The 18,619-nt window shown below is 33.4% G+C and overlaps 2 protein-coding genes across 2 annotated transcripts; both read right to left on the bottom strand.

Moving 5' to 3' along the window:
* Positions 1–1,540: 1,540 nt before the first annotated feature.
* On the bottom strand, positions 1,541–3,786 carry LOC110106040 (NEP1-interacting protein 1). The gene is made up of 5 exons (XM_020835764.2): positions 3,447–3,786; positions 2,956–3,134; positions 2,353–2,436; positions 2,096–2,263; positions 1,541–2,013 (listed from the first exon to the last, which is right to left on the bottom strand). The coding sequence occupies exons 1-5, from the start codon at positions 3,592–3,594 to the stop codon at positions 1,891–1,893; spliced, it is 702 nt and encodes a 233-aa protein (XP_020691423.1). The 5' UTR covers positions 3,595–3,786; the 3' UTR covers positions 1,541–1,890.
* A 5,884-nt stretch (positions 3,787–9,670) lies between these two features.
* Positions 9,671–12,746, bottom strand: LOC110106057 (calcium-dependent protein kinase 29). The gene is made up of 8 exons (XM_020835786.2): positions 12,053–12,746; positions 11,601–11,744; positions 11,347–11,499; positions 11,140–11,255; positions 10,879–11,046; positions 10,648–10,775; positions 10,131–10,230; positions 9,671–10,002 (listed from the first exon to the last, which is right to left on the bottom strand). The coding sequence occupies exons 1-8, from the start codon at positions 12,744–12,746 to the stop codon at positions 9,943–9,945; spliced, it is 1,563 nt and encodes a 520-aa protein (XP_020691445.1). The 3' UTR covers positions 9,671–9,942.
* Between the last annotated feature and the right edge of the window lie 5,873 nt (positions 12,747–18,619).

Consider the following 18,619-nt stretch of genomic DNA (forward strand, 5'->3'; position numbering starts at 1 on the left):
AGAAAAGTAAAAAAAAAAAAAAATTATAATAATAAATTTTTACTTGTTCATGAAAACCATGAGACATTTAATTATTACAGCTAAAATCGTCTGACAAAATTTTCATCACATAGAAACAAAATATCAGATAGACATTGCTTTCAGCTATCTACTTCTTGTTGAACGATCAAAATAATTTTAGTATATTAAAAAAAAAAAAACTACAAGAAATAATATAATTCAATTATAGGAAAAGTAAAAAAGTAGCTCAGATATCTATTTTTTATTTTTATTAATTATATGTTAATTATGGCTCGGATATTTAATTATTACAAAACTTCAAAGAAGAAAAATATCAAAAAAAACCCACCATTTTTTAATTAACATAAATATACCCTACTATTGTGTATCTTAAGGTCCTCAATTGGGAGCCCATTATACTATTTTATCAAACCATCGTTCAGTTTACTTGTTTACCAGCAGAAAATAGTACAATAAGAAAACATAAAAAAAGGGGGGTTTACATACATACCACTTTATTTTATATTATTTACGTATCTAACACTCAAAACATTAATATTACATGCCTAGAACCCATAGAACAAATTTAGATGTATGGAATGAAATATTAAAGTTTATAAGATGGTATGAATGATAGAAATGAATTATAGGAGTGATATATTTGATATTAAAGTTGAATAAGGGTGGTAGATATATAATATTAATGTTTTAGGTGTTAGATATGTAAATAGCATGAAATAAAGTGGCATGTATGTAAATTTCCCCAAAAAAAATGGAGACTTCTGAGTCAATTAAAGATAGACACGCACAACACATACACAAACTTCAAATCCAAAATATTTGGGACAGCTTTCTTACTGCTTCTTAAGAAGCAGCTTCTTAAGAAGCAGAAAGAAAGTTGTTCCAAACAAAGCCTTAGTTGATAGCCAAAACTCCCAACCAACAGATCTAGATGAGTTGCAGAAAAAACAAAAAATATCAAACCGAACCCAAAAAAAAAGCAAAATCAAGTACAAAATGGTAAATAACAGAAATATCCTACTGTTTTGTCCTTATGATCTTGATTTGAGAATTGAAACTTCATAGATTCGTTGTATTCACATAAGTTCAAATATAATATAAGCAAAATCAAACACACATTTTTAAATACTGAAATACATCATCTCATGCTTTTGCTTTTGCTTTGGGACTCTATAAAAAAAAATCCTATCAATCAGCCGACATTGAACCACTTCCTACGATGGTTGAATCCATGAAGATCAAATAAAAATATGTTTTGACAGGGTCGATGGCTATCCGAACTGCAGAGAAAATACACATATATGTTCATACTGGAACACCAACAATGGGGAACTTAACCAGTCCCAAAAAGAAACTTTAAAGCAGTTCCAAATCTCAATCCCCTATTTCATCACTGAAGAACATCAAAGAAATGAGAATATTTTTCCAAATGTTTCAAAGAACTCTAAAAATTTAGGTTTTAGAGCTAGATTTCAATGATTTATATCTTAAAACCAACAGTATGTTCAGACTCTTTGTATCAATGTTAAAGCCATATTAACATCATATTTCTTATGTTAAAGGAAGGTTTATAATGTAGCTAAACTTATACAAAGATCCCCTCAAACAAAAGCTTCGTTTGGGATGATTTTTTTTACTACTGCTTAAAGCAATTTTTTAGTACAAAAATTTGTACTATAAAACTGCTTTAAGAAGCAGCAAGAATGCTGTCCCAAACGAAAGCAAAGTCTCTATAGAACACCTAAAACTGCTCCCAGAAACATCCATGGATCCTTCAAAGGATAAGACCACTCACAAAGATCTAGATTTACAAGAAGGAGAAGTGAAGTTGTAACAGCAAAAAAGAATCAAAAGAATCTACAAACATATCTAAATGTCTCTCCTGCATAGAGGGCAAGAACCATGCCTGAAGAGCCAACTATCAATGCAAGGTAAATGGAAGACATGTTGGCAATATGGTAAGCTCCTTGCTGTTTCCCCAACTTGGACATCCTAAAGAAGGTTCAATGAAACGATCTCAGTATATAATTATAGAACAGAACAAGAATTATTCATGTTAAATAAGCTTGATAACCTGCAAGCAAACAGAACAGCAAATCTTTTCTCCCGAGCAATCCATGATGTTATCTGAAGATATTTTAAGCTTTGGAAGAGATTCAACGGAATCCTTTGACATGCCTCGAGTTCCACCAGTTTCAAAGATATCTGGAGCTTCAACATAAGGAGATTCTAAAGCATTCATCTGCAAACAATCAATAATCAAAATGATCACAAAGATTTAAGAACGTGTTTCCATCAAAACTAAACTGCTCAGCTCAGTTCAACTGTAACCTGGCTCTGTACTGCGCTCATAACTGCAGGACCAACCTTCTCTCGGACAATTCTACCACTCAAAAGACTGCATATGATGTCAATCTACAAGAGAAAGAAGATCAAGGAGATGAATTAATGTTGCAGCTTAAGGATTACTAAAACATGAAAATACATCTATTTCAAGGGCATCTCCAACTGAAAATCTCATTTTTCACTCCAAAATGCAGTGAAACTAAAAAATGCCGTCCAATCGAACTCCATTTTACACCGAAGGTAACTGTCTTTTTCCTCTCTTTCATGCGTTTCTTGGGCAACTCCCATAGAGACAGAAAAATAGCCGTGAACAGTGCAACGCCGCAACCAAAAAGCGGAAGTTTTGCCATTCGGGTGGAACTCGCGAGCGACCCCATTCACGCCTTTGGAGTTCGGTTGGAGAAGGCCTTAGGCCGTAAGGTTGGGTATTCATAATTTGGTGAAGTTTTCCAGACCATAAAAGGAGATTTATTAACACAAGGGAAAGAAAGGGAAGGAATTTGGCAGGAGAAGAAGTGTTATGAATAATGTTGAACGCTACAATTTCATGTTTTCAAAGCTTACAACTCGTTTCTGTAGTTGACTTACCACATAGAGGATACTCCAAATTCCTGAATCACTGGAATGCCAGAGGGCGACAGAAGATTCAACTGCCTCAACGGAGAAGACAGCCCCAGAAATGGCACCAATTCCAGCTCCCCTAAACAACCCTGTCTCTGTCGCAAGGCCTATCACTGCTCCTGTAACAGCACCTATAGGGGTTCCCACTGCACCAAAAAAATTGCATTTTTTTTTTCAGTTGAACCGAGTCACTGGGGAATTTCACCAAGCAGTGTGTGAGCAAAACCAAAATTCTCCATTAAAGGTTAGAGAGCGTGAATCAGGACCATAAAACCACAAAACCCAGCATAAATTAAAAAGCGCAGATTCCCCAATTCCTCTCACTATCATTCAATTAAAGGCGAGATAACAAACCCAAACAAAACTAAAAAAACATAAAAAAACGATTCTTTGATCAATCGGCGGCGAACTGTCAAACGGGCGAAAAGTATAACAAAGATTAGGGCAAATTCACATACCTATAGCGAAAACGCAGGTGATAACGCCAACGACGAGCCGCTCAACAAGCTCGGAAGCCATAAAGCTTTCCCCTTCACTTCTTCCACCACCGACAACTCCATCGTTGGGCGGAGAAGAAAGAGGGGGAGATGCAGTAACGAAATCCATGTTTGATTGACGTGAGAGATGGGTTTTTGACTACATACAGTTCTAGAGAAAAAGAGAGAATAGAGTAAAGACGGATTCTTCGCGGCTAAGTAAACGGGAGAAGGGGCGTTAGAACGTGAAAGAAACCGGAGAAGGCAGGGCGACCAACAACACAATAAATGCCTATTTGTGCCTTGGAAATCTGTGGGACACCCTTTTTTTCACCTCTCCCATCTTTCTCTCCTCTCTCACATAGTGCGTGGCGAAGAAAGTCCGAAGGTGAAAGCGACACTAGGACGTAATAAGCCGGCCATTCAATCCGGTGGAAAGTTTTCCTCCTCTTTTTTTATTTAACAGGCGGCCAATGCAACTGTAAATCTGCAGCAGCGATAGTTGAAAAATTGAAATTTTGCAGATATTTGTGTTGGACCGGACCACTCGTCAAGTGCGTGATTCCAGAGCTTCGCACGTGGCTAGGCCCATGCGCATGTCGATTATTTATTGGCCAATGCTTGAAATATCTTTGCTTTGAAAACAACGCCATACAAAAAGTGTTGATTATGCAATTTTATTGTTGTAGGAATTACAAGAGATAGGGATTTAAAAGATAAATTATTCTGTGCGGATGACGAACATAAAAGAAAAATTATTGTGTGAATGCTGAACATAATTTGCTATCAGAAAATTAATCAGAATGTGTCACATCAGTAGTACCAAGTTGGGTACCGACCAGTATCGAGCTGAGTACCGAGCAGTATCGAGCTGGGTACCGAGCAGGGGGTGATGTGGCGCATTCTGGTTGATGTTTGGACGACGTTCGTTATCCGCACACAATAATTTCTACTCCTTTAGGGATGAAGCCCCCCTCTCAAAGGTTTGGGGAAAGTCCTCGAAAGATAACAATAGTTTTGATTTATTTAGTCTTGATGCTTGAAAAATTTTGGATTCAAAATTATAATCTTAAATAAATTACCAGGTGTCATCAAACCCTAAATGTTAACATGGACAACTCCTTGAGATCGTGAGTCAAGTGAAATTTTCCCAATTATAATCTTTCTCATCCTTAAAGTTTGTGCTCATTCTAGAAGTGCTTGTCCATTTGTTTCTAAGTTCTTATAAGCTTATCTTGCGAACTATTCTACAATAACGTTATAGGTAAAATACATTCCTTTAAATTGATTGATTTTTTATAATCTGCTTTGTTAAATTTTCTTTAGAGGTTGTGTATGACCTGAAAGTATCAAAATTGAGTTCAAAATATTAAAAAATGACCTAAAGCAGCCCAAAAACTTCAAAAATGTCATGCCAATATTCAAAATTGAATCTAGACATGTATTATGTGGGCATGAGACACATTATAGTACCCACTCAAAAAAATGTTTTTGAAACTTTTTTTTTTTTTTGAGATCAACGTTAGTCTATTTTATTTATGTTAATAGCCTTAAGATTAGTGTTGAAAATGATCTCAATCAAATTCATGTCAAAACCTCAAGATTAGCACTATTCATATTAGTTCATCAACCCTAATTTGATGGCTAATGTGCATCTTGAGCACAATTTGATGCTGCAGGGAGGACACAAATGTTAGCATTCTTAATTTGACAATTGAGATTAATCATGAGGAATATAAATATATTTTTCAAGAGAACATAAATTATTATTTATTTGTATGACTAATCACTCAAACTTAATAATTTAAAAGAGAAAATTCCATCTTCCTCATCAATGTTGCACATAGATTTGATGGGTTAATAATTTCATCAAATTGGATTTAGAATTAATTAAAATATTGTTTAATGATTTTAATTATAATTAAGGTTGCTCTTTTCTAAAATAGTTTTTAATAGGCAGATATTTCAACATGAAAAATTGAATTTATAGTAAAAGAAATGTAATTTAAAAAGAATGTAGTATTTTTGAAATATTTTATGTGTTATTTGTATGAGTGTAAAATGTTTGTTGGAGGTTTTTTTTTTTTTTTGCTTTTAAGTAAAATGTAAAGTAAAATGGTGGTGTTGGCCAACGGTGGTGGCCTGCTGCAATAAGTCATTGTGGTAATTGCTGGTGATAGTATATCGCGGTTGGCAGTAGGCAGTAGTGATTGACAGTAGTACACGGCGATGATCGACAGTAGGCAATGGCGATGATTGGCTGCAGGCATTGATGATCAATGAGAGGCAAGAGGCAAGGGGTACTGAGCTTGTGATGAAAAAGGAATTCATTCAAAATTGGGTAAATTTACAACACATAAAAAATGAATTAGAGAGTGAAAAAGAAAATCATTAAGATTTTACATTATATTTCTTTTTCATTTGTTCAGCACACCAAAGAAAAACTATATTTTGAAAAGTAATAAAATTGATTAAATCTATCAATTAGTTTCTTGAGTTAGAAAGGAGATTTAATTAAGTACTGGCATTTATTAAACTCATTAATTGAATAGTTATAATTAGATAATAATACTGATTTTAAATTTTATAAATACACTCAAAGCTCCCTCATGGTGGATACTTTTACTTTACATTTCAAATAAATGAAGATAAAATTATCATTTTCTAAAATATTTTTTTAATCATATTCAAATTCTGCAAATATTTTTTCTTAAAACTCCCTTAAAAAATTGTTAATTTTCATTTTATACTCTAAATAAATATAGAAAATTATTATTATTTGTTGCAGACTAGAATATAAGCTGCGGTAGAGTTAGAAAGTATTTGCCTTAGCGTTTCACGGATATTCAGCACACAAACATAAGATAAAATAACACCGGGATTTTTACGTGGAAAACCCTGAAAAGGGAAACAACCACAGGGCCACGCCCAGTTAAAAATTTCCAGTAGTGTTTGTTTGAGATACAAGAGGCTGACTCGTCCGTAAAAGTTAGGACGATCAGATTACAATGAATCACTTCTGGATTGAAATCAAGATACAATGTCGCGCAGAGTTCCGGCGTTACTTGGAGATTGGCGGAATTATGGCGTCACTTGAGCGTCAGGTTGAATTCTGGCGTCTCTTTGGCGTTGGGGAGAATTCTGGTGTCACTTGGACATCTGGCAGTATTTCGACGTCACTCTGGCGTCCGGCAGAATTCCGGCGTCACTCGGGCGTCGGGCAGAATTCCGACAGTGGTCATGGAGGAGTTCTTCCCTCCAATCCTTCTCTTCTTATTCTCATCTTCTCGCTTCTAGTTTGGAGTCCCCTCTCAAGAGAAATGAGGGATCTATTTATAGATATTATGGAGTGGCATGGCTTGTAAATAGGTGAGAGATCAGGGGTAAATAGGGAGTGGTTGAATGGACGATCGATATTGAATCCCATGATCGTGCGCTATTCGTCAGACATTTGAAGTTCTTAATGATGTCGGAATTTCGCGATCTTGGGCTCGTTGGATTCATCTCATTGAGCCGCTCTATTCGACTATAAGAACGTTATATTTGGAAACCATTTGGTAACTCAAATTATGGTTTGAACTTTCCAACAGCACTTCGGGTGCTTAATTTGGATTCATTTGGGCTCGGATTGAGTCGAATTTGGTATCGTTGTGTTCGTATTTTTTAGACGCTCATTTTGACTTTAAGTTTGCTGAAATTGGAGTTTAGGTGATCCCAGATTTAATTTTTGAAGTTTCCAACTTGATTTTGCCTTGAGATTCGTGTCCGATGAAGACAATTTTTTGATGATACATAGTTATTTAATAATAACAAATTGGTTACGTTCTTATCATCAACTCATGTTCTAAATTAGTAAATTTCTAATATATATTATTTTTTGATAAATTACATTTTAATAATCACTAAAAAGAGAAAAATCTTTTTTGATGAATAAAGCTCATTATCAAGATTTGATGACGAGCTGTGGTAGCTCCTTAATTGGCTCCTTTAATTGAGCCTGTGGGGCCTACTCGTTTCCGTATGTTTCAATCATCTATATTTGGTGGTCCCACGATCGTGCAGATTTAGGTGGGCAGTGCCTCTTATGCCTCTTAGAGGATAAATAATTTTGTGCGGTCGCCGAACGGTTTAGAGACGAGCGTCATATCATCTTATACCGAGTGGTATATAGCTGCGTTACAAAAAAAAAGAAACGAATAACATGACATCTTCTCATTCATCTCTGAATATCGTTAGCAAAAATAAGAGAATAATTTATTATTTTAATATTTAGGGGCTATTTGTTTTTTTTTTTAAGAGACCTAAAATATTTCAAATGTAGGAATTTTAAAAATATTAATGTTTGATTTGAAGTTAAAAGAATGCGGAGTAAATTTTTGAAGTGTAAGAAATTCACCCTCTAGTTCAAATCCCGTATATTTAAAATTGGTCAAATTTGGTCAATTTTCAAATATACAAAAAACTCACCGTCTTTGCCACTGCAAGCTTCCGCTTTCGTCGCCACACGTTGCCGTCACCAACCACAATATTGAACTTTACACTGCATTCAATTTACTACAAGCAAAAAAAAAAAGTAAAAACACATTTATTTATTACTTGTCTAAATAACTCAGAAATATTTCAAATACATTTCATTCCTTCTTCAACCAACCAAACAACCACTTAGATTTCGTTTGGGATGGCTTTCTTTCTACTTCTTAAAACGGCATTTTAGTACAAATTTTTTAATTTTGTAAAAAAAAAAACTATTTTAAAAAGCAGAAAGAAATCCGACTCAAACAAAACCTGAACGATAATATTATAGAGATAGAAAAAATTGAGAATAATAAATATATATATGTAGTGTAAAAAAATTCAAGAATGAGACAATTTTTTAAGGCTTGGCCTAATTAAAGTGTGAGCAGAATATTTTAAAGATGTCTTTCTCATATGTTTGTCATTAGCAAGCATTGAGCGTTGTTTGATTAGGATTTTAGAAGTCTAGGGATGGTGGATGGTTGATTTGACTATTCTGTTGATTGCATGACTAAGAGGAAATTAGCAATTGAGAAAACGTCATATGTTAGTCACTAATAGATATAAGATGTTGGTTATCGATATGTGTCGCATCATTATCGACTAAGAATGTTAAATTCATGTGATGGCTATTTATGTGTTATGTCACAAATAGTTATATCAAGGGAGGAGATAATTAATCAAGGATATGTGTTGGATGTCGGTGATTAATGGACATCATATGTTGGTCATTAGTACGCAACATTCAATAATTGATAAGAAATGAGGCCAACGTAAAATATTTGACTAGCTCGACCTCCTTATAAGGCACGAGATTGATAAATCGAGAACATCGTTAAGATATGTCAATAGCTCATATATGTTATGTGACGATCGATTTTTTGCTCGAACTTTTTATTAATCGGAGTGAAAATAAGCAAACCAATAAGAAGGGTGTTGGACGTCAATGACTAACAAATGTTGTTTGTCGATCGTCATTATGTGTTCAATTTTTATGCATTAGAAATGTTTGAATTTGGGCAATGGTCAGTGCTAGGCTCAATCATTCTTCTAATAGGAGAGTGAACATACAACTGATTAGACCAACATTGGACGTAATGATTGATGGACATCTGGCATTAGTCATTAATAGATGTTGGACTACAATTTATAAGGAGCATTAATAATGGAGATTGGTAATGTGCACAATCAACTTGATTGCTCCACTTATGGAACATCAGATTGGGTGATCGAAAAGATGTACATCAGATGTTGCTTCACATTGGATGTTTTGTAGTCAAATCAATTATTCTCATGATACGAGAGAAATTGGGTAGTTAATGAGACTATTGTTCAATATTGGTGCCTAAGAAATGCCAAAAGTTTGTCATTGATAGGCATTGCACGATAAAAGATGAGAAAACATCGAAATTTCGACAATGATAGACATAAACATTTGTTGACAAAATGGAGTGGGGTGATGGCAACAACAAGCGTCGATGTTGGTAAATGTTGTTAGGTAGTGGCCACAACAAACATCAATATTGGTTGACAACAAAAGGATGATGGCAGAAATTAGCATTAGTCAATGGTGAGTGGCCTTATCAAATGCTTTTTTATGTAAGTATCTTCTTCCTCTTGGAAAAAGTTAGAAATTTTGAACATGCTTTCTTTTCACATCAATATAGTCAATTAATTGTAAATATCAAGCATAAACCTTAATTTACATCACAACTTTATTTCTATATAACCATTACATTTTCAAGCACTAAAGCTAATTCATAAACTTTATTTTTCTTCATTCATAACATAACAACACATATTAATAAACCCCAAGCTTAGACCAATCTTGTGCTGAAATCTAGAGTTAAAAAAGAGAAGATTGCATACAGAACATTGAGCTTAATAATCAACATGACTTCTTTAACTAAGCACATAACCATAAAGATACTAATTTCATCATTACAACTAAAAACACTCAATTTCACATATGGCTTCCTTTCCTCATCATAGCTACAAACTCATCATAGTTGATTCTTCCATCCTATCAAAATCCAAGCAAAGGAAAAAGGAAACAAAAGAACGAAGAAATTAATGCTTTAGAAACACACTTGACATAAAAAAAAACATTCATTTAAACAAAATTAAAGCATAATGGAAAGGTTAACTTACTTTATCAGTGTCAACATCATCTAATATTTCATTGATAGTTGCTTCATCACCCATACCATACTGTTTCATGGTATGTCTCAATTCATCCCTTGTAATATATCTATCATGAAAAAAAAAAAAGAGTAAGGTTTTGTTTGGGACGGCTTTCTTACTGCTTCTTAAAGCAGCTTTTTAGTATAAAAAAATTAATTTTAACTAAAGAACTGTTTTAAGAAATGATAAAAAAGCTGTCCCAAATGAAGCTTAAATATGCATATTATTATGTTATGAAGGGAGGATGTAATTTTTATGTTATAAGCCTGAGAATTTAGTATCGTAAATTTCTCCCTAAAATCTTCATCATGATAATAAAATTTACAGGAGTTAGTAGCAACATAATGCATTCATCAATTGACTGAAAATGTTTAAACATCTTAGTTTGTTTTGTTCAATTAACATAACATTGTATATATGCTTGTTCTGTTTTTTTATTGTCTTAACTATGATAAAAGAGAATTTTGGTTCTAAATCGTCTTACCCACTTCCATCTTTATCAAAGTACTGGAATGCTTTGTATAAATGCTCATCCTTTTCCAGTTTATGTCGATGCATGGTAGCAGTGATAAACTCAATATAATCAATGGTGCCACTTTGATCAACGTCGGCCTGTAAGAAACCAAACAACAATGAAGATTGTTGTATACTTAATAAATACTTCCCAAGTCAAAATTTATATTGCAAAAATATCAAAGTCTCAATGCAATCTTACGGCATCCATAAGCTGCTGGACTTCAGTTTCTGAAAGCTTTGATCCTAACTTATTGAGCCCATGCTTCAATTCGTCATAGGTAATCGTGCCGCTCCTATCGGTGTCCATGTTCTTGAACATTTGCTTCAATCCTTTGATCTCTTCCTCTGACAGAGTCTCCGCAATGACCTTAAAACAATCAAATTATGTTCTCTAAATCAGGCAAAAGTTGAGTTTCAGAAAAATATCAATACAAACATAATAAACTATGTGAATCACGACCTTCAGTGCAAGTTTCTTCATCTTATTCATTGCTCTGAATTGTTTCATTCTATTCAAAACTGCACTGTCAATTGGCTTATCAGAAGCCTCTCCATCTTCTTTCAGCCATGGATGCTCTGAGTTTATAATACAAAAGAAAGTTCAAAGAACTTAATGATACAAAACTTTATGAAATTACATATTTAATGAAAATTAGATAGTATGTACCAAGGACTTGAGCTGCTGTAATTCGTTTCTTTGAATCTTGTGTTAACATTCTCCTGATAAGATCTTTTGCCCCCTGAGAAATGGAAGGCCATGGAGCACTTGTGAAGTCCAAATCCCCTTGCAATATAGCATCAAATATGCCTTTTTCTGTTTCTGTATGCATTTCTGAATGTTGTTAGTCTATTTATCAATTATGTAGTAAGTAACATACAAAAATGATGTGAAAGAGTGAAAAAAAGGGTGAATTGTTTTACCTGCCCAGAATGGAGGCACACCAGAAAGAAGAATATATAAGATGACTCCAGCGCTCCAAATATCAATTTCCTTACCATAGTTTTTTCTCAATACTTCAGGAGCCACATAGTAAGCACTTCCTACAATTTCTTTATAAATTTTGCCTGTTTATTACATTAGCAAACAACCATTAACACATTGAAAGTTACAAGTAGAGTTATAGAATCAAAGCTAAACTACATTTATCAATGATTAAATTACTCATTTTCATCACTAAAGGTTAAATCTACTGAGGGCCAAACATTTCATATTTCTACACAGCAACTAAACCCAATATAATCAATCCTATTACTTCTGTCGCATATTTCCTCTGAACTTTTTATAACTCACGACCTGCAGCACTGGTTTTCCACATTAAAAAAACACTCTTCTTGGCCCAAATCAAATTCTTGCAATCAATTCAAGAACTAACCTTCCTCGATGAAAACCGAAAGCCCGAAATCGATGGCCTTGAGATCAGAATCCTCATCCTTGCTCACAAAGAGGAAATTCTCTGGTTTCAGGTCTCTATGCATCACTCCCATGAAGTGACACACATGCACCACATTTACAATTCCCCTACATATCTTAGCCGCCTTTCGCTCCGAATAGCTCCCCTTGGTGATGATTCGGTCGAAGAGCTCCCCTCCAGAGCATAGCTCCATCACCAAATGAATGTTTTGAACATCCTCATATGCCCCTTTGAACTCGACTATGTTAGGTTGCCCCGTAAGATGCTGAAGGATAAACACCTCACGTCGCACATCATCAATGTCACTCTTGCTTATAAGTTTTTTCTTTGAGACGGATTTGCAAGCATACTTGATGCCAGTGGACCGCTCGGTACATAAGTAAGTGATGCCAAATTGGCCACGACCGAGCTCTTTCTCGAGGATGAAGAGGGAGTTGATATCACACATCGGTTTTTGAAGAATGGGGCCGATGTTAGCTGAAGAAGGTGTTTTGGTTAAGGAAGAAGAGGAGGGCATAGGCTTTGGCTTTGGTAGTGATGGAGGTGGTAGAGATGGTAGTGGCGGTAGTGGTGGTAGCGGTGGAGGCTGGGTTGGGCGCTTAACGGATGCCGTGGCGATCGGTATTTCATAAGTTTTGGTGAAGCACAAACCCATCTGTGAATTGGGATTTTTTTGCTCTCCAATTTCTTCTCTCCTATCCTCTTTGTTAATGGAGTTTGATGGATTGGTTACTTTATGCTTGAATTTTATTTGTCTAGCTTGGAGAAGAGAAGAAAGGAGAGTTTGGGGAAGAGGAAAGTGAGATTCCACGAGGCTTTCACACAAAAAAAAAAAAGATTATTCTGACTTGTGACTATAATGGAGGTAAGATAACCGTTAGAAAGGAGAAATAATTTAAATTGCCGTTGGAGTTAACCATAAAGACAAGAGTTCCCGCCACAGTTTCAGGTTTACTAAGGAGTGGGCGGGCCGATGGGCAGGTTTGAAGAGGTCTCAGCCCTTTTACTTGCCCGATCTGATAAAAAAATATTAATAAACCTAGTTATATTTTTTATTTAGTGTTAAATGTATTATCATATAAAATAAATTAATAAAAAATAGTTGATTTTCAAGGAATGATTATTTCATTTTATTTGTGGGACTTGATTTTCGCTCTCTTTTGACCCAAAAGAAACAAGCTTGTTGGCCCATTTTATAAACATCTATGCCTTGTTCAAATGCCAAACCTATATTGGTGTAATCATGGATTCCTTTTGATATTAATTGTAGATGACTTAGCTTTGGTTCCATTAGTAAGGTTCCTTGAGAAGCATTTCATCTAATAGAATAAAGAATTGCTAATAAAGGGACGGCCCTTATTGCAATTCACAATATTCCTCCACCTTTTCACTACCTCCAAACTACCTTTAAGAACTTATTCTTTGATTTATATAAGGTCTTATGATACATAATTTCATATAAATCATAAAGTTTTGTATGTAATTTCCGTATTTAATTCATAATTTTGAATGCGGGCCCTCAAATTATTTGTCAATAATTGTAATTATTATTTTATGTATTTAGTGTGAGATAAATTTAATAAATGAGTAATATATTCTCTATTGAAAATTATGAACAAAAAGGAGGGGATAACTTTAGAGCTTGCAAGTTGCAAGATAAATTAAAACTTCTTGGGAAAAAAGATTATTCGACATGTTATGATCAGGTGGGTGGCGAAAGATAGTGGAATCAAATATATAAAAAGTATATATATATATAGATCATTTGCTAATTTGATGAGTTAGAGCATTGAGAGAGTGATTATCAATATTTAATTGTTGAAGTTTCAAAAATATCATGAGTTTTCTATAACTTAACTTCGATGTTGCATTGGATGTTTGGCGAAATTATTACGTACAGTCACCGGACGTCGTCCGGAGGCGAATCAGAACGTGCCACATCACCATTTTGGTTCTGTTCCGGAGCTTTGTATCACTGTGTGCTAGGTGACTTTGTGCATCCTGATTCGCCTCTAGACGATCTGGTGACCGCACGTAATAATTTCTCATGGATGAGATCATTCACTTGTCGTATCTCATATTTTTCTTTTTTGCAATAAATCCCAACAATTGAGGCATCTCTTAAAGTTTTTGTTTTCAAGGCGGGTTGCCATAAACCCCTCATACGTTCGTCTGTAGTATTTAGAGTAAATTTTAAGGAAAAACTTAAAATTACTGTTTTTTCTATTATATGGAACTCATTTAAACATTCATATTGTCGTGATTAACAAAAAAAAAAAAGAAAAAAAGCGATTGAATGTTATAAATCTTTTTTAATGTATTAAGATAATGTTAAGAATATTAGAATTACGATAATTATGCTAGATTTATTGTAGTGAGTCGATTTAAAAAAAAAAATTGTTTGAACACTTAATGAGGGTGGTCACAACGTGAGAGTTGTAAATTGTCTAATCTAGCTGAGTTCCAAATCTATACTACTAGGAAAATTTTTTAAAAGTGATTATCATTTAATTACAATTTAAACACTTAATCAACTAAATTGTAAAATTTTATACTAGTCAAAGTCGTCCATTAAACATATGACTTACTTTATTTAATTTAAACCCGTGACTTTCTCTATTCATCTTCCTCGCCCGTTCGTCTTCCCTCGGCTGCTCCTAGATCCGGCGGAACTCGCGTATTTGAGGTAAGTTTCGCATTTTTTTCCTTCTTTGTGCTGTAATTTAGTTGATTTAGTAGTGTATTCTTATTATGCAAGATTTTGGAGAAGTTTTACCCATTTTTTAATATCTTTTCCTTTTTTTGTGATTTTTTTTTTATTTATTTGTCAAAAAGAAATTTAAAAGGCTCTGATTTTGTGGATGCGTATGCAGAAGAATGTTAGAATGTTTTAAGTGCATTTTTTGTGAAATGTGAATGTAGAGACTTTGGAAATGTCATTTTTCATGTTTCATTTGTGGTATTTTGTTAGATATTTTGTCTTGTATGAGAAGTTTTTTTTTTCCTAAATGGAAGTTGTTTGTTAATCTTTATGTTTTGGTTAATTTTCATTTCTATAAGTTTTATAAATAGATAGTCAGTTTACATAATTTTGTTATGGTAAGCAAAATTTGGAATATGGTTGTGATAGGTACTCGTACGAATTTTTCAGTGAAACGTAGTAGTGCTGTTATGAATAGACAAGGACAGTCGTTTGTTCTTATGTATGACAAAGAATTGTCTTTATACGTTAAGTTTGCACCGACGTATGTTGGGGACATGTGTCGTCCCTTGCAAGTGCTAGTTAACACGAAGTTAGAGCAGCTAAAGTTAAAGGTGTTGAAAGCAGTTAAGTGTGATACATCTAAGCACACAGTGATGTTAGTTTGTCGCTTGTCATTAGGGAGTGATTTTATTGTGACGCATGTGGACGATGATGAGGTATGTGAAATGGTATTGTCGCATGCTATTGGATAAATTATTCTATTATATGTAGAGGTTGAAGAGCTAAACATAACTACAATGATGCTGAGAATATGATCATCAATGTCCAAAAATCATTTAGTTTGGACGAAAGGGTGGAAGGAGGTTCGATGTTTACACCGATAGAACCTGTACATGCTTAGTAAGTTCCCTATGAAAATATAGTAATTTGAAATTAAAATTTTGTACATTTATAATCTTGTAGTTAACTTGCGTATGTTTGTGTTATGAAGTGAAATGCAGAATAAGTTTAGGCCGTAGGTCCATCCACTCAACCACAATTCGTTGTTAATGAAGGTTATGAAACCATGAGCAACAGCTTAAGTGAGGATGGTGATGATGTTGATGATGTGTTACTATGTGAAGTATTATAAATCCCTCACAATATATAATATCTTTTTTTGCAATAAATCCCAACAATTTGAAGCATCCCCTAAACGTTTGTTAAAGGAGGGTTGCCATAAACTTCTCATACTTTCATCTTTAGTAGTTAGAGTAAATTTTTAAGGAAAAACTTTATATTACTAATTTACTAATTTAGCTAAGTTATGTGAAACTCATGTTAAACATTCATATTGTTGTGATTAACAAAAAAACAAGTTTTAAGAAAATTTTAATAGTACTATAATTATGATAATTATGCTAGTTCTATTGTAGTGCATCTATTTATAAATTAAAAAAAATATATTAGAATTGTCTATGGAAGTAGCTAGGTGGGTAGATGCAACATGGGTGGGCACGAATGCACAATGAAGATAATGTGGCGTTGGGAGTGGGCAACAATGAGAGTGAAGAAACGTATGGACAATCAAGAGTAATGAATGCAGCTGAAGAAATACATCTATTAGAGCTAGTTTAAAAACCCACCCTTCTGCCATGACTATATCTTCTTCATCACAAGTCGGTGATCCTCCGACTGCAACTCTTACTAAACAAATCAATATTCTGTCTTCACTCAAATTCGTCATTTCAAACATCAAAGCAATTGTTTCCAATCAGCTTTCTTAAGAAAATTACTCCATTTGGAAGTTTCTAGTACTAAAACTATTCAATGCAAACAAATTCTGAGCTTTTCTTCTATCAAAAGCAGCTCATCTGTCTTGTTTGATTCAACTAACAGATAATACAGCTGTTGTAAATCCAAGGCACACTGAATGGCTTCTAATTGATAAAAATTTAGTAGCTGCTATATGCTCTACGATCTCGTCGTCGATATTGCCGTATGTAATACATCATGATTAATGTTCCACAATTTGGACAATAATAGAATGTCGTCTACATACGTCTAGAAGATCAAGGATAATTCAACTCAAGAAAGAGTTACACAATATGAAGATGAAAAATCTAACCATGGCTCAATATCTTACTGATAGTTGATAATATAGCAGTAGCATGCTCTAATGTTGATACCGAAGACATTATATTGTACACTCTCAATGGACTTCCACCATCGTACCAGGTGTTCAAGACAACAATTAGAACAAAACTTCATCTGATCAATTTAGATGATCTATATTCATTGTTGATTAGTGAAGAAATAAATCTAAATGCAGATTCATTAATCCAATTGATTGTAGCGGATTCATCAACTGCTCTATATTCGTATAAAGGTCGCGGATGTAGAGGACAAGGTCGATCATCAATGCAAACTAAGCGAAGTCCATTCATATGCCAAATATGCAATAAGAGAGGTCATTCAGCATCAACATGCTAGAACATGCTCAATCTTAACTACACTCCTTCAGAATCTAATTCAACAGTCAATGCTTCGTCCAAAGCTCTAATACCATGAAGAAATATATGAACAATTAAGAGTAATGAATGCAGGTGAATTGAATTCTTGTATTCATCATGCTTGTATATTACATGATACAAGTATATATTTATAGACGTATAATACATGCCAAATACAATACTACAATATGTGAGATTAATCACATATATGTTATTAGAGAGCAATGCAAGTGCAATGAGAGTGATCAAAATGTGAGAGTTGTAAATAGTCTAATTAACTTGAGTTCGAAATATAGTAAAAATTGAGGTCCCCGTGTATTATAAATCACTCAAAATTTTATTTTTGATTTTCTCACTTGAGCTTCAAATCAAACAACAAAAAGATAAAAACACAGCAAAAAGAAATATAATACGCTCATATGCAAACAAATATATCCCAGAAAAAAAATGAATATTATAAAGTGTGTATATATATATATATATATTGATGCATAATATGTGTATTATATATCAAATATTTTAAAATATTTAGTACATAATCTACAAACCACAACACAATCAAACATATATAACCATTTTAGACGAAAAAAATTATGTAAGGATGTTATTAGGGATTTGTAGACCAACGAATGTCTATTGAAAGATGTTAGGAATTTGGAGAGAAATTGTCTTACAAATTGAGATGCGGTTTAATAATCGAAATCGGGAGGAACATAGATTGATGTTGTTGGGGATTTGAAGAGACATCACTTGAATTAAGAGGTACGAAAATGAAGAGACATTTTAGGTCTAAATAAGGGAGAAATTAAATAAAAAAGTGGAAAAATATGGGATGAAAAGATGAAAGATATTTATTTTAATATTGAAATACAAAGTGAAGAGAAGAATCTTAAATCCTTTTATAATAGTATAAAATATAAATAGGCATGTGAAAGCACTCCAACTAAAAATATCTTAAGATATTTCAAACGGAATTTTTTTTTTAATTTTAAAATACAATAATATTCATATCAAACAATACTTCATGAACAACCAAACTTTATTTATAAAACAATTTTTTTATATTCTTTCTTATTTCTATTTTTATATTTATTTTTAATAAAAAATAGACAAATGAATAAATGATGTTCTGAATAGAATATTCATAGCCAAAATGAAACTAAAAAAACATATTTTTCATTTACTAGACCGACAAGGAGATAGCTTTTTTTTTATTTTTTTATTTTTTATTTTTAGTGTTTTTTTAACAAGGAGATAGCATTTAATTTTATTTGAGATAAATTTTTTATTGCTTTCTAAAATAATTTTTTAGTATAAAATTATTTTTGGATT

The sequence above is a fragment of the Dendrobium catenatum genome, unplaced genomic scaffold (assembly GCF_001605985.2).
Source record: "Dendrobium catenatum unplaced genomic scaffold, ASM160598v2 fragScaff_scaffold_1497, whole genome shotgun sequence".
Taxonomy (NCBI): domain Eukaryota; kingdom Viridiplantae; phylum Streptophyta; class Magnoliopsida; order Asparagales; family Orchidaceae; genus Dendrobium; species Dendrobium catenatum.

Bases quoted from the DNA above. Each gene is read 5' to 3' on its own strand.
- LOC110106040 (XM_020835764.2), bottom strand. From the start codon at position 3,594: ATGGATTTCGTTACTGCATCTCCCCCTCTTTCTTCTCCGCCCAACGAT. The intron at 3,135-3,446 runs GTATGTGAATTT...TTTTTGGTGCAG, and splicing joins CACCTGCGTTTTCGCTATAG to TGGGAACCCCTATAGGTGCT. The intron at 2,437-2,955 runs GTAAGTCAACTA...TTTCTCTTGTAG, and splicing joins TTTGGAGTATCCTCTATGTG to ATTGACATCATATGCAGTCT.
- LOC110106057 (XM_020835786.2), bottom strand. From the start codon at position 12,746: ATGGGTTTGTGCTTCACCAAAACTTATGAAATACCGATCGCCACGGCA. The intron at 11,256-11,346 runs GTACATACTATC...TTATAAACTCAG, and splicing joins TACAGCAGCTCAAGTCCTTG to AGCATCCATGGCTGAAAGAA. The intron at 10,231-10,647 runs GTAAGACGATTT...TTTTCATGATAG, and splicing joins TTTGATAAAGATGGAAGTGG to ATATATTACAAGGGATGAAT.